This window comes from Papaver somniferum, chromosome 4, assembly GCF_003573695.1.
Source record: "Papaver somniferum cultivar HN1 chromosome 4, ASM357369v1, whole genome shotgun sequence".
NCBI classification, from domain to species: Eukaryota; Viridiplantae; Streptophyta; class Magnoliopsida; order Ranunculales; family Papaveraceae; genus Papaver; species Papaver somniferum.
The window spans coordinates 49,909,121-49,926,056 of NC_039361.1; the positions used below are offsets into that span (position 1 = coordinate 49,909,121).

A 16,936-nucleotide genomic window follows, 5' to 3' on the forward strand; every position below is an offset into this window, starting at 1 on the left:
CTTTTCCAAGCCCGCTCTTCAATAACCTTGGGTATATACTAGAAAAACAAAAGAAAAAGAAAGAAATCCTAAAAGGAAGGGAAGTTCTATGCAAATACAAACAAGGATGACTCCACCACAACAAACCTACTGATTTCTAGCAAACAAAAAGCATGATAGCTCCAATTAGATTGTTTCTAGACCAGCTTCTAATCCTTCGAAAGGGAATTCGTTACAATTTAAGCAAACCCCTCTGGAATCAATCCGAGTTTAAGTAAGTTGAATCGAGACGAGGGAAGCTCAGTGGAGCTTTGATACCCAAGGCCTCACCGGCGTTACAAGGCGGCGTATTCAACTCACATAAACCATCATGAACTTTGAAGCATGCTTAAAAGAGTAACCAATATTTTTCGAATGACTTTCCTATTAAGCTCGTTACCCTATGGTCTCGTTCTAGTCAAATTTTAGGCTTAGGTTCGCGTTTGGTTTCGTTTTCCTAAGGCGGGCAAGAAGGGAACGGTGATGAAATCCGAACCCTTATCTTGTACGGACAGTCCTTGTGATAGACACATTTTTGTGTCCAATTTGTTCTCAATACTATATATTGTTGGCACTCGATTTTGTACTAATTTTGTTATTTTATGTATTTGTAGGTATTTTTTTGGAAATAAATATTTTAAGAAAATTCGGCTCGAAAAGTTGATTTTGGCACCCGGAGGACACGTGTTATTCGGACTCCCAAGTTTGGATAAGGGGTAACCTAATTGCTAAGGGGCACCCCCAGGTCACCCCAAGGCATCTGATATTCGCACCCCAGTCCAGGATAAGGGGCACCTTCTTCAACAATTTGAAAACTGAAAATTGGCGGGAAAATGTTCACAGTTCAGGAGAATTTTCGATCGAAGAAATGAAGTAGTTGTAGGTCGATTCAATGGCTGAATTTTGGCAGAAAGATGTGATTTAGCCTATGGAAGATAGTTTGGGTGTCGAATTTGATCGGAATTGGCTGGAAATATCGATTTGATTCTCGAGCTCAAAACAGAGCTACACGGAGTGAACACGACCTGTACACGGTGTTTTGTGTGTTTTGGTTGTGCATGGAAGTGTTTTGGAGGAGTTGGATGACTTATAAGGCATGTATAAGGCTTACTAGAGCGTGTAGGATCGAAGTTTACGTGTGAAATTCTAAATCTGGTAAGAAAATATTCAAAAATAATGTTATTCACTGCCGAGTAAAGACGAATTATTTGGAGTTATGGCGAGGGATTTCAGCGTGTCTTTGAGTATAAATATGATCTTTGGGTCTACTAAAATGGTGGTCGAGAGTTTTGGGGAGGTTTGGAGGCGAGCAGAGAGGCGCAGGAGGAGTTGCAGAGAAGTTACCTGCTACTGCTGCTGCCATTAACACGCCTGAAGAACACGAAGAACGGACCTGCCATAGCAGTCGTTCTTAAACAGTGACAGCGACAACGGCTCGTGGGTCGTAGTGTGGGTCTTAAAACGCTACAACAACAGTTTATCTTTTTATCGTTCTTCCTTTTGTAACGGTGAACATCGCCTTTGCAACAGTTATTTCTGTTCACTTGTTTTACTCCCTTTAATCAACTTTTTGAGCTTAATACATGTATTTTGAGATTATGATTAATATGAGGAGCTAAACCCCAACACTGGGGTGATGGAGAAAGCCTTATTTCACACTTGGGTAATTATATTTAATTCTTCTCATGACTTTTGCACTAATTTTAATTGAAATTATGATTTGAAAAAATTAGTTGTCATTTGATTTGATGCGACATGCTTAGCTTAGATGATTTGATACCTCATGCTTAACATTTACATCTAATATTTGGAGAATTTATCTTGGCAAAAATAAGAGTCAATATATTTTATATATTTACTGAGCTATAATTGTTAAAAGAATCATTATTTGAACCTTAAGAAATGAATTCGGTGGAATCCTAAACCCCAGTACCTCTTGCACCATTGTTAATATCTTTGTGTATATAATTTTTATAAATCTAAAAATCCATTACCTTCACAAGTCCGAGAGTTTGAACCTTTATTACTACAACCACACGAAAAATCTTAAATCACTTTCCCTTTACTAGGAAATTAAAACAGCCGTTTTCAAATCCTCAGCATATATGCAAACGAATGAATACAGTAACTCGCTGACAGGGGATTCACGAGTGTTTCGACAAACTTACCTCCCGTACCAAAAGGGGGATGAACAGCTGAAGTCGACTCGGGCCACGACTCATATGTCATGTACGAACCCGAGGGGGCGAGGCGATATCGTAATCGCCGTCCTTCTCTGCAAACAGTTGATATTTAAACTACCCTTCCGTATGGTTTAAAAAAAAATAAAGTCCCAAAGTACACAGTCCAAAGTCCGAAAATAAAGTGCAAAAGAAAAAGATAATCTAAAAGAAATTCTAAAAAAAATAAAAATAAAAAAATATTGTCTCTCTCCTTTTTTTTAATTAATTTTTATTCTCCTTTTCTTTTGCTCCTTTCGCTTTGCTTTTACTCCAAATCTTTAAATATTCACCAAAAGCTTTGGCAAAAAAACATTTCGCTCCAAATTCCAAAATCTGTAAGGAAAAGACAAAAACCCAGAAACGTAAAGAAGAACAAATAAAATAAAAATGAAAAACAAATAAAAACCTAAAAAATCTAAAAAACTCTAGCCTAAAGAAAAGTCCGCGTCGGCGGGGCAAAAAAATGATGTGATTTCAAATTGAGTTGTAGTAAAAAGTTCGTTGAGACTTGTGAAAGCAAAGATTTTAGATTTAATGAAATTTGAAAACAAACAAAACTTAATTCAAGATTATTAGGAATAACCAAGACACTGATTCCACTATCACACATGAATAAATTATGGAAAATAATCCAACACTCTAATTATCTTTTAAGTCCCTTATTTCTTAATTCACAATTAATCAAACATATTTTAATATATTAATTGTATTCCTCAAGCATAGACTATCAATTGATTAAACAAAGTATAATCTATCAAATTGAATCACAAATAATTAAGAAAATTATGTAAACATTTAAAAACTCTGCAAGAGCAGTGATTGAGTGAATAATAATTAAAAAATAGAGAAAATGAAATAGTTACCCATTATTCATGTGTGAATAGCTTCCTCATTGCATTGGTTGTGGGAGAATTAGCTCATCATCATGTTGGAAACACACTCAAAATTCATTTTTATTGCTCAAAGGGTGTTTACAAAGAAATGAAGAAAAACTATTAAAAACCGGGTTATAAGTGTTACAAACTGAAAAGAACGATAGAACAGATTACTGTCGCTGATTCTCGACCCTCGCCTGTGTGTCGTTTCCACTATTGAGAAACGACTGCTGTTGCGCGCCTAATGTTCTTGGTGTTCTTCACAGCAGCAGAAATGGTGATTCTTCTGCAACTCGACTTTCACAGCTCTGTAATATCCCCTAAACTCTCTGTATCCCTTGTACGACCCCCAAACACTTATTTTATACTCACCAGGACCTCAAAATATCACTAGTTAATGCCAATATCTTCTCTTTACTCACTCTGCATATTATCGGGATTTCTTTCCCTGTTTAACTCCTACACGCTTCTGTTGTATCCAAACATACTCCAATTTCGCTCAGAACAAGAACAGAAAGATCCCAACACTTCAGACACGCGCAATCCTCAAACACTTTCCAGACATAAAGCCGAGAATATATTTCTTCCCTGTTTGACTGAAACACCGAGGAATCTTCATTCTTTCTTCAAACTAACCGGGTTACCAGTCCTGTTTCGTCTTAACAGGCCCATACAAGTCCAAAACCATGAAAGAATCCCCACAAAATCTTCCCAAACTCGATTCAGCAGTTACGCAAGTGACAACATATTTCTCCCATGCACGAACTGCTCTGGTTTGATCCCTTGGATTATCTAGCCAAATTCAGTCAAAACAGACAATCATACCACGTCTGTTACGTACAAACAATTCATTCCAAAGAATCTCAGCCATTGAATCTCCCTAAAACAACTCTAAATAACGAACCCTAATTCTGATAATAGCCTGTGAACAGTTTCCCGCCAAACTGAAAATTCAAATGAAGAGGATGAAGTCCCCTTAACCGGACTTGGGGTGCAAATAGCAGATGCTCAACTGAGGTGCCCCTTATCCAAAACTGGGGTCCGTTTAGCAGTTGTCCTTTGGGGTGTTCCGCATAATTTTTCGAGCCGATTTTTCCAAAAATACCTACAAACACACAAAACACCAAAATAAGCACAAATCCGAGTACCAACAATACAGAAAATTGAGGACAACTTAGACACAAAAATGTGTCTATCAGTCCCTGGAATGAATGTACTAGGATGTAAATGGGTCTACAAAATCAAACTTAAGGAAGATGTCACTTTAGAGAGACACACAGATAGACTTGTAGTTCAGGGCTATAATCAAATTGGTGGTGTGGATTATGAGGAAACTTTTAGTCCAGTAGTTAAGCCATCTACTATCAGATGTGTTCTCAGTCTTGCCTTAAATAAAAAATGGCCCATTAGGAAATTGGATGTATCCAATGCTTTCTTACATGGAGATTTAAATGAAGATGTGTACATGATGTTGCCTCCTGGTTTTGTCTCTATAGGAATCCTTCTTATGTTTGTAAACTGCAAAAGTCCTTATATGGTTTAAAACAAGCCCCTAGGGCATGGTTTGATAAATTCAGCAAATTTCTATTTTCTCAAGGATTTACTCAGTCTGAATGTGATCACTCCATGTTCTACTATAGCAAGTCTGGTGTTAAAAGGATTCTTCTGGTCTATGTTGAGGAAATTATACTAGTTGGCAGTTCAGATGATGTGTTATCCACTTTTATTACTTCTTTAAGTGCTGCTTTTGCTATGAAGCATTTGGGATCATTATCTTATTTTTTAGGTATGGAAGCACTTTTCACTTACAACACCAATTCTTTGCTTCTTACTCAAAATAAATATTCCTTGGAGTTATTAAAGAAGTTTGACATGTTAGAATGCAAACCATGCAAAACACCAATTGCTCCAGGTCAAAGAGACTCTATTTCTGATGGTACTGTTTTAAAGGATTCTTCTACTTATAGAAGTTTAGTTGGAGGTCTTCAATACTTGGCTTTTACAAGGCCTGACATCAGTTATGATGTGAACTATGTTTCACAATTCATGCACAAACCAACTGATATTCACTTGCAGCTTCTTAAAAGAATTTTGAGGTATATTAAAGGCTCTTTAAGATCTGGTATTACTCTTATTAGGGGTAACTGCACTACTATTACTGCATATAGTGATAGTGATTGGGATGGTTGTCCATATTCTAGAAGATCCACAACTGGTTATTGTGTGTTTCTGGGAGATAATCTGGTTTCTTGGTCATCCAAGAAACAACCAACTATAGATCATTCTTCCACTGAAGCTGAATACAAAGCTTTGGTTGTTGCTGCTTCTGAAGTTAGATGGATTTCATATATTTTGGATGAATTGGGAGTTCCTCTTACTACTCCTTGTCTCATGTACTGTGCTAATATGGGAGCAAGAAGCTTAGCTTCAAATCCAGTCTGCCATGCTCGCACCAAGCACATTGAAGTAGATTATCACTTTGTCAGAAGTTTGGTCATGATTGGATTTCTCTTTGTTAAATATGTTCATACTCTGGACCGAATTGCAAATTTTTTTATAAAGGGTCTCAACAAGAAGTTGTTCTTCAAGTTACAAGGAAAACTGATGCATTACCAGAGTGTTCAGTTTGAAGGGGGTTGTAAGAGAACATAATGCTCAAACAATTATTCTTGTCCACGTGTACTCTTTCTTAACCAATACTTTGTGTCCATATGTATCTTTGACAGCTCACTGTAAGGGTTTTGTCTAGCTTAGTTGTATCTGTCCGGTGTGTCTTTAAATATATTGTCAGATTCTTTGTATTCTTTCAACACTAATAATTCAATACATCTCTGTTCTTTCAACAGTAAAATAGACATCACTTTTTGATTTCTTTCAATGATTGTATTGGTCTATTATGAATAAAACTATTATGAATAAAATTATTTGATTTATAATTTTTCTTGTGATAGTTTTCGGTTTACATAGCCTGTGCTTGAATGCTCTTATATTATTGCTATGTATATTTATGGGATGTTTGATTTCGGTTTTACTACCTTAATATTCGATCTCATATGTTCAGAACCCTTGTGGTTTGGGTGACTATTTGATTTAGCAGGATTAAGTTCTAGCCCATGTTGGTAGGCTTTATCAAAGAATCATGAGGGGTTCTGGTAGAAACAATATGTGAAAAAGTCACAATATGTTGAATCGGTTTTGGTTTAGCATAAAAGCATATGTGTTTCGACGGTTTTCAACTTTTGCTTGCAATTTTTAAAACCCATTTTCAACCTTTATATGGTAAAGGTTGGTTGTTGTTATTCTTTTGTTTTTGCATAAGGATGACAACATGATGATATTTCGATATCAATTCTCCCTGGACAAAGATGCAAACTTACTGGAGAAGTGGATGAGAAATTTTAGGTAACAATCTTGTTAGTTAATTGTTTTCCTGTTTAAGAAAAGCCTGAATTTATTTCATATATATTTATTGCTTTTGCTTAACAAAATTTCGGTACAATTGATATTTATTCCATTATTTATGTATGGATGTATGTGTGATTCAATTGGTTCCGGTTAAGAAAAAATATTGTTATCTTGCTTTATTGTGTGGTATCAATTGTTTAGGCTTACAAAATTTTGGTGCAATTGCGGTGCTTTAATGTCTATGTTGTTTCAATTGCTTCTGGTTGAGGTGAATAATTATGCAAGTTTATTTATTTGGTTTGTATGAATTATTTATGGCTTAACGAAATAAAAGGTTTACGGGATGAGTTGTTTAGTACAACTCGATTCCGGATAAGAGAAACTAAGTTAATTCTGATCTTAGTTAGACTTATCGAAGTGAGGTTTTGGTTATTCAAGTCTAATCGAATGCCTTAACAAGAAATGCTAGTTAACTAACCTAGTACTTGTCTTGTTTAAAGTTGAAAGGTCTAAGTTTATGGATAATTAGAACCTGATGAGAAAAATAGAGTTATCTTTATTCTGGTCTTATCGAATAAGCGATTGTTTTGTGCAATCGGCTTAGCAAAGGAACTATGTTGCTTAGTTGATTTTTAGTTTGCTAAACTAAAGTGGAAAAATTGTTTCAGACAATTGTTTCCTTGATAACATATCAAAATAAAACTACTTGTAGTTTCGGTTTTGATATTGATTGTCGGAACATGGTGTGTGGAACCGTCGTGCCTAACTCTACAGGTTGCAAGTCTATTTTGAGATTTTGTAATATTCTTTTCGTGTTTTCCTTTATTTTTTCGTTTCTTTGTCATTTTGTGACAAAAAGAGGGAGAAATATATGGAGTAAACAAGTGATACTGGCATTGATTTTATATTGATTGGTATCGCTAAGGAAAAGAACATTGGTGCTTAAATGTTTATCTAAACGAAAGAGTGAAAGCACAAACTAGGGGGGGTTACATATCATATTAGTGGTATAACAAAGACGCGCGGATTGAATATCTAATTATTTTCCTTAGAGGGAGTATTATATTTGTTATTATAATGTCAACAACGACATTTTGAGGATTGAATGTATGCAGTTTACTGTGTTGTTGAATTCGGGAATCAAGTGTATGTGTAATGAATTCTTGTAATTTGTTTATCCATATGAGGTAAGAGTTTTGTCACTAAAATTGACAAAGAGGGAAATTGTTAGAGCATAGATCGGCTGAACCCACCAAGCGTTGGTATGTCAAGTTTGGTTGTCATATTTTAGTGAATCAAAACTCATGTTAAGAGTCGCTTGATTATGTACTAGAGTCAACTTCGTATAGGTTAGCTTTAAAGTATTAGGATACGAGACATTACGAGTATTGCGAAGACTTGAAGATGTGAAGAAGCAAGGAGCTACAACGACAACAGTCATCCTTCCACTTGAGGTTAGTGATATTTGACTTGAACCGTTTCATTCCCTAACGTATCTTTCAAGTCGTGCATATTGAAAAAAAAACTGTGAAGCATATTTTGAACTCTAGATAGACATAGTATTAAGGAATACAATACGAGGTTTATTGCTTAACCATTAAACTTTGTAGATAAGACATCGCCATAATCATTTGAATGCTATTGTGATTATGTATGGGTATGAGGTGAGGATTTCATCTTAGGGAACAATGTTTACATGTGTTCTAAGGAAGTAAGTTCATAAACTTGTTCGTGAATCGAAAAGGAAATCTCCAGGTGTTATTGGTTTTGTTATTCATTGATTATCTTATGAACAACCAATATGTGTGATTGAGTATAACCACGCACAACTTGTTTGTGTTCTTGGTAGAACTATTCATAAAGGCCTGACTTATGTATTGGTATGACTTTAATTAGTGAAACCGATCTTAAGTAATCACCTGAGATGGTATGATCGGGTTTGTGATTTTATGTCTGACCAAAACTGGGAAAAGGGGAACCGATCCTAGTAAGAGGTGCAGTACATCACAAAGGGGAACCGGTCCTTGTATGAGGTGCAACAGGTTTATAGTAGAAAGGGGAACCGTTCCTATGGACATGTGCAACACGTTTTTAGGCAAAGGGTAACCGATCCTATGGACATGTGCAACACATATAAGTTAGATACCATATATATGTGGGGAACCGATCCGAGTACCTAGTCAACCGAATTTTTGAATTCTAGTGTGACTATGCACAGTACTCACATGGAGGTAGAACCGAAACTTGTTTTGGTCGAACCGTTAAACCCATGATTTGTGATTGAATGTTATTTGATCAATCACATAGTTCTTGAAAGTCAGATGAACCTATTCTAAACTTGTTTGGCAGTGTGGCAAATCAGTTTCAAGGTTGTAAGTATGAAAGAGAACTTACAAAGTTAGGATGTCGACATACTTTGAACACGTGTTGTGAATGTTTATTATTTAATTGTTCAAAGTTATTCCTTAATAGCTAAGGGAAGAGAATCCCAGGATCGAAACATAAATAAGTTAAGAATCTTTTAATTAAGGTTATTAATTTCATTTTTAGGAAAATAAGAATTAGTAATGTGCATTTACTAATTAAATATTTTCTGAGAGATTTCGATCATTATTTTTGGACAGAGCATTTCCAGGAATTATGTAAACCGAATTTGTGCTTTAATGAATATCTTGAGAATATTTCCAGTTTTGGAAATTCCTTGGTGTCCAAACTTCCTAGTCTATACATACTGAAGTTTGCATTTCTAGCAAACTAATCCTCCGTAACAGCAAACTACCTCTTGTTGTGCTGCTACTGGTGAAGCCTCATTCGGAGAGGAGAGTAACCTAATTAGGCGAAATATCTTACGACGGTTCGGTTTAATGTCTTCTTTGAGATTCGGAAGATCTAGTCAGTACCGTCGGTGGGAAACTAGATAATTGTGGTTTATCTTTTGTTTTCATTGATTTGATTGACTAACGGTGGTCGAAATTTGATTGCACCTAGTTTGTTTATGCTTGAGAATCTTTTGTGCTGATATAAGATTCACTCAAACTAGTTCAGAGTTTCGACAGGGATCTTTAGACTATTGTTAGTTCTAAAGACGATCTTGTGATAATCCATTGTTAACAGACTCCGTTTCTGTGCGTGATTGATCACAAGAGATTCAAGTGATTGTGTGCAGGTGTTTATTGAAGATCTAAGAAGATTTGAAGATATTGAAGATTTTTGATTTGTGAGTTCATAATATCTGGTGTGCACAATACTTGTTTCGATAAAAAGAGGATCCAATTAATAATCGGTTTTATCCTTGTGATAAAATTGGATTGATTAATTGAGTAGATCGGCATCAACACAATTCTTTGAATTAAGAGTGTTGATCGCAAAATATTAGCGGTTACTTTGGTAATTGAACATAAGATATATCTAAGGACCTGACAAAGGAGTTTATGTTAAGATAAACAGAAGAGCCTTTGTCCGACTCATATCACTTGGTTGAAGAGAGTAGATACCAAATAGATTTGTTGTTCCTTTACTGTTTGGAATACGAACCAAAGGAATTTATCCAAGTACGTGACTTATTTATAAGTTGGAGGCGTGGGAATACAGACGGAACTAGGTGAACTATAGGTTTAGTTGCTTGGTCTCAACTATACGAAGTTGGTGTAGTTTTGTGTAGCGGCTTAATCCTGAGAGTATTCAATTCTGGACTAGGTTCCGAGGTTTTTCTACATTTTTGGTTTCCTCATTAACAAAATCTTGCCGTATCATTTACTTTTAATTTCCACTTTGTAATTTTTTTTATTATAATTAAAGTAAATCACACAAACGTTAATTCCCATTTACTTGATAAGTGAATCCTATTGTGTTTGGTTAAGTCCGAACATTTTTATCAAGTAAACATACTTCGTTGTTGTATTGTGTTGATCTCGTATCCATAGACGATCACACGAAGTGTGAACCAATTAGTTGTGTTGTCTCAACTCAGTCCATAGACAATCACTTGCGAAGAAAGGACTTATAGGTAGGATATTTTTAGATTGAGGTATATTTGGGTACCCTATATTTTCACTCCCAGATTTCTATTTGCTGATTGAATTAAGAGTTAGAGATATTAAACTCTTTGATATACTTTATTTTAGATTGATTCTGACTGTCTAGTTGATTATCTAGAAAGTGTATTGGAGTAAGTCCTCTCAGATTACCAAACCAATTGTTGGGTGTGGTTGTTAGACCCCCGCATTTTCAATTGGTATCAGAGCAGGCAAACACGTTAAAGACCTCATAAGTCTGTGTTTGTAGCAATCTGTGTTCTGAGGATCTGAGAAGTATCTCTTAAGATAAACGCATATTATATGTCTTCCAAAAGTTCGGATTATGCCAAAAATCTTGGGTTTGCCTCAAAGGATAACTCCTTAGTAGATTCTTTCGAATCCCGAGGGAAAAACAAGATTTGTGGGACTGTATCAGAACCCGAAATGGAACTCACCAGATCATTAAAAAAATCTGCTGATATCATTGATGTTCAAGTCTCTGAAATTATGATTCTTGAAGAAAAAAATGATCTGCTCATTGATGAATTTGAGAAATCTCTTGATAGGTAACGTGAACTCCATCTCTTCATTGAATCTCTCTCTAACGACATAAAAAAACTGGTTCAAGAAACTACTCTACAGCGTGAAAAGATTAGTACTTTTGAAAATACTGTTAGAGAAGACTCTGTTAGAGAAAAACATTTGATCAAGGCTCGTTCATCAGAAATAAACAGCTATTGTGTTAAAAAAGAGAAACTTGTTGCATCTCTGCAACTTGCCCGAGAACAGTGTAACGCCTTGAAAAAGGAAAACTCTGTTTTGATGATTAAGTCATCTTCTACACTTTCTCCTGATACTCATAAGGTTTTACCTAGTGTAAAGAAAAATTCCTACAAGGAAGTACCTACTGAGAATCACTTGAAAAATGTGCATGTGAAGGATGAAGGTTTGGATCAAGGCAATCATGTCTCAATTCCACGATGTTGTTCCTTCTGTGGGAAAAAGAATCATTATGCTCTTCATTGTTTTATCAGAAGGAAACAAATTTCTAATCTTCACAATTTGCTTCTTTCTACTGTCAATGGAGTAAACCGTCTGACAACATCTACAGTGAGTTTCTTACCTACAGAAAACCAGAAATATTATATGATCTCTCTTCAAGAAATCATCACAGGTTGCATATTTCTCATTACGGTATAAACTCTTGTGCCACTAATGAAGACTTTCCCAGTATTTATAAGAATAATTCTGGTAAGTCTAGATCAAGAAAATGGAAATCCTCCAAATTCCCTTTTCTAGAACCTATTTCTAGAGGTCCTAGACTCAGTCCTCAGAAAAATCCTTCGGATGGACTTTTGAAAGGATTTATTACTAATTCCTCTGGAATACGTTTTAATCGATGGAAAGAAGGGAATATACAAGTAAAACGGTCAAACAACCTATATAACCCTTCTTCCATGTTTGATAGTGAGATCACTTCTCACTCCTTTACCTAACTTTAGGTAACCTCATCCTTGAATCTATCTTGAGAGGTACAAGAATGATGACTATGGGAGTCTCAAGATTTGTTGTACATCTATGTGTGTTGTTTTCTTTTGTCAATCAATCAAAGTTATGCAAGTCTGTCTCATGACTCAGGCTCTAATTTTAAGGATTATTGAGCAATATTGACAAACTTTGTATCTTTCCTCTTACTGGATCCAGTTTAAATCCATTCTTCTCTTGTGAACGGTCCGTCAACGTCCGTGTCCTACTGTTGTGAGTTCATAGGGTTTCCTTACTGAGAAGTGTCTTCTCTTAATACATATACATCTTATATTGTATTAATCCATCCCTAACAAAAGTTATATGGAGAACTCTGCAAAATCTCAGGAGATTGTGCATCTTGATATGGAGGAAGACACTCAAGGATGTGATTCGATTCAAGAGCTGGTTCTGAAGAAGATGCTTGCAAGGAAGGAACACAACTCCTGGATGGGTGAATCTGTGAAGGATTTAATTTGTTTTCAGAACGATCCAAAGGTCGAGTTTACAAATCTTCAACTGCAAATAAGCCAACTTTTAGATGGTCAGGCCAAAATCCTTGCAAATCAAAATATTCTGATACGGAATCAGAAAAAAGCTCATCATGGACTGTGTCAAATCTAGACAACTTGCTCGGATTGTTGATCGAAAAGTTTGTGTTCTAACTCACGGACATGGTATGTCTACGATCAAGAGAATAAATGAAATCAGTGACACCTTCAATGATGGATTCATTGAAAGGTATGAGGTTCTCAATGAACTTTGATTGTCTAGTAAATCTTCCTTTAGAGAATTTATTTCTTGAAGAATAACTATGGTTTGGAATAGCTATTACTGTGAGTATACATAACTATGTCTAACGATTTTTCATCTTCATGTTTTTAGATTTATTTATTTAAATTCTAAGTTTTTTGGAAGATAATTTTTGCAATTTTAGTATTTATGATTTTATATATTGCAAATTTTTATGGGATATGTTGTTTACGTCCGTGAACCTGTGACTGTCCCATACTTCTTCAAAAGTTATCTCTATTATGTCGATATGAATGTATTGATGGAAGATAGAGTGAACTTTTAGCATTACAAAAGTTAAAGCTTTTTATGTCATATTTTGATGGAAGAAAGGATAAAACTTTTGTTTACAAGGATGAAGCCTATTGTATGTCATTGTGCAAATAGTGATGGAAAGTAGGATTAATCCTTTTCTATTCCGCAGTATTTGTTCGATCTCCGATCCACATTTTTGTGCATATACTATGTTGTTCCATAAAGTTTCTTATGTTGAGCACAACCGACTGAGTTGATCATTCTCTTATGATTAACTTAGTTGTTGATCCGTAAGGTTCCCTATGTCGAGCATAAACAACTACATTAATCATTCTCTTTTGGTTATTTTAGTTGTTTCTCCGTAAGTTCTCTTATGTCGAGCATGACCAATTGAATTGATCACTTTGTGGTTAATTTGGTTGTGTATTTCAATTAAATTAATCACGGGATTTCTTGTGATTAATTTGGTTGTATTTTTCGATTGAACTAACCATGGGTTCTCTTCTGGTTATTTCAATTGAATATTTTTGGATTCAAATTCATGTTTTTCATGTGATTTGTTTGTCCAAAAGAAATCCTTCTTTTCTTGTGAAAGTAAGGTCGCCTTTGTTGTTCCTTCGGGGATGACATTTTATGGGGGATATTTCATTTTGAACTTGTGCTTAATTGCCAAATCTTTGTGGGAAGTGCGGCTGTGGAATTTTTAGGGGTTATCTTGTATCTTTATTAACTCCTTGATGAATGCATTTAGCTTCGGCTTTATGATTGAATCTAAATTTGTTGGTATGTTTATACATCTTTTGGTCATGAAGTATCTCCGAGGAAATTTCATTAGGATCCCACTAATTTTCGTACCTTTGCCAATTTTTTTGACAAAAAGGGGGAGAATTAATATGTAGTTCACACTACAAATACATATGGTTTACGGATCATTATTTAAGGGGGAGTGGTTTTCATGTTGAGATATGTAGTGACTAAGGGGGAGTGATACATATGACCATAGTATTGTTGTCAAAGTTATGATACAATTGAACTTTGATGTTGTGTAATAATAATATGACATTGTATAAAAATGATTGAGAGCATTTTGTTTTCTCATTGTTATAGCTACGGATCTTCAACAACTGCGATGCTGAACTTACAACCTTTAGTATCATGGAGTACTTAGAAGTGACGAAGATTTCGAGTCGCGTTGAAGATGCCAAGGACATCAAGCATGTGGATGAGAAGCTACAATTTTTTTAATCTTTTTTGTAATCCATATGTGTTGATAGTTTTGTCACTAAAATTGACAAGGGGGGAGATTGTTAGAGCATTGCTTGGTCGAACTCGCATGCATTCCTATCTCAAGTATGTTTTTCAATGTTAGTGATCAAAACTATAAGTCTTGATTTCTAGCCTATTTATAGATTTCTCGGACTAGGACATAGATAGTGTAGTTGAGCTTAGATCTCTCGAAGTTCATCTCTTGAAGACGAAGAACTACTAAGGGGAGCTTGTGGAACTTCTTCGACAAAAGGTATGTGGAGACTTGAACTCATCTATCACTTGGAAAGTCTATTTCTATTATCTCCTATATTGAGACATAAGTCGTGTTACGATATAGTTTTCTCTATACACATTTGAGATTTCGAGCTGAGTATATCTCACTTACATATTTCTCGAAATATTTGTTGGTAAGCTTTCGCTTCGACCAAGTTCATCTTATATCATGAGAAAATTTCCGAGTAACATCTTACATGGCTTGTGTGATACAATCATTTGATGTAGGCTTGGAATGTTTCGATAATGATTATTTCAATATCTTGAAAATTGTTTTGATGCTAATAGTGTGTGAAAACGGCTATTGTCATTATAGAAGAATGTTTCAATGATTGAAATAAAGAGTTTATGATGTAACCATATTTAGATATAAGCATATACAGTGTGTTCGCACATTAGTGTATGAATCCATAAACCGGAAGCCAAGAGTATGCATATGTGTGTATACGAAATTGGTGAAGGATACAGGTTAGGTATGCGTAACCGTACGCATACTGGCGGAAGTTTTCGAACCGAAAATATCTGTTGAATTTGGGAATTACAAACTCCTAAACTAGTCACCTTAAGTATGCGTACCCATACGCATACTGGCGGAATTTTTCGAACCGAAATTTCTGCTGAGTTTGGAAACTTAACAAACTCAAAAAACCGGTTGCTTAAGTACGCATACTTAAGCTGGTTACTTTGTTAAATCGTTTAGTTCATGGACTTAAAAATTTAAATCATAAGGAATGCAATCTTTGCAAACCGTGGGTATAATGTCCATGATTTATTCAAGTGAATCAAACCGATTTGGTTTCAATTGTGTTTTCTAAACAATTGAACAACTCTTTAACTAGTTTCATTTGAGTCATTTGAACTAGTTATGGTTAAGATGAATAAGGTTGATATGAGAGTAATCATATGGCTAACCTCGGTTAACTATTTTTGAACCAACCTAGTGTACAGGTTTAGGTACGGTTACATAAACCTAAATGAGGGTACATTTCATTTGTGTGTAACAAGCTAAATTCGATCTAACGGTTGAAAGATATTAGCTTAGTTGAATCAGGTTTTTCATCTAACAGTGAATATTGAATGCTTTGTACCAAGGTAACTTGGATTGCAAACCCTGATTTGAAAACTATATATAGGAGAACTATAGCAACTGGGAAACCTAATCCCCATACCACTTGTGTGTTACTAGTTGCATAACTAGAGTCGATTCTCCTTTAACCTTAGGTTTCTTCTCGAGACCCTGTAGGTTAAAGACTTGAAGACTTCATTGGTATTGTGAAGCCAGACCCAACTATTATCTTTGTAGTTGTGTGATCTGTTCTTGCTGTTTCTATCGTGTTGAGTGCAATTGAAATAATTGGCTCGAGATTTTATATCTCCGATAGGCAAGATAGAAAAGTAATCACAATCACAAACAATCTTCGTCTCATCGTTTGTGATTCCACAATAACTTGTTTCGCTAGTCGATTAAGTTTATTGTGAAGTGATTGATAATACTAGGTTGTTCTTCGGGAATATAAGTCCGGTTTATCAATTCGTTCATGTTCACCTTGATTTATCAAAAGACAGAACAAAAACTCTTGGGTATTTATGTGGGAGACAGATTTATTCAATTTTATAGACTTTTCTGTGTGAGACAGATTTATCTATCAAGTCTCCGACTTTAGGTCGTAGCAACTCTTAGTTGTGGGTGAGATCAGCTAAGGAAATCAAGTGCATAGTATCCTGCTGGGATCAGAGACGTAAGGAGCGCAACTGTACCTTGAATCAGTGTGAGATTGATCAGGGTTCAACTAAAGTCCAGTCCGAAGTTAATTGGTAGTAGGCTAGTGTCTGTAGTGGCTTAATACAATGTGGTGTTCAATCTTGACTAGGTCCCGTGGTTTTTCTGCATTTGCGGTTTCCTTATTAACAAAATTCCGGTGTCTGCTTTATTTCTTTTCCGTATTATATTTTTTTATACAATTGAAATATCACAGGTTGTGCGTGATCAATCAATTAGAATATCCAACCTTGGGTTGTTGATTTATATTGATTGACACTTGAATATTGGTCTTTGGTACCGTTCAAGTAACTCCTCTTATATTCAATCATGCTCGCAGATTTCTATTTGTTGATTGCGGATTGAATTAAGAATTAGAGATATTAAACTCTTTGATATACTTTATTCTAGATTGAGTCTGACTGTCTAGTTGATTCTCTCTAGAAAGTGTATTGGAGTAAGTTCTCTCATATTTCCGAACGAATTGTTGGGTGTGGTTGTTAGACCCCCATATTTTCAATAATATTT

At 35.3% G+C, this 16,936-nt stretch overlaps 1 protein-coding gene across 1 annotated transcript; it reads left to right on the top strand.

The window, feature by feature from the left end:
* The first annotated feature begins 4,301 nt into the window (after nucleotides 1-4,301).
* On the top strand, nucleotides 4,302-5,767 carry LOC113272498 (uncharacterized mitochondrial protein AtMg00810-like). The gene is made up of 2 exons (XM_026522324.1): nucleotides 4,302-4,624; nucleotides 4,756-5,767. Exons 1-2 carry the CDS (start codon nucleotides 4,302-4,304, stop codon nucleotides 5,765-5,767), a joined length of 1,335 nt encoding a protein of 444 aa, XP_026378109.1.
* The last annotated feature ends 11,169 nt before the right edge of the window (nucleotides 5,768-16,936 follow it).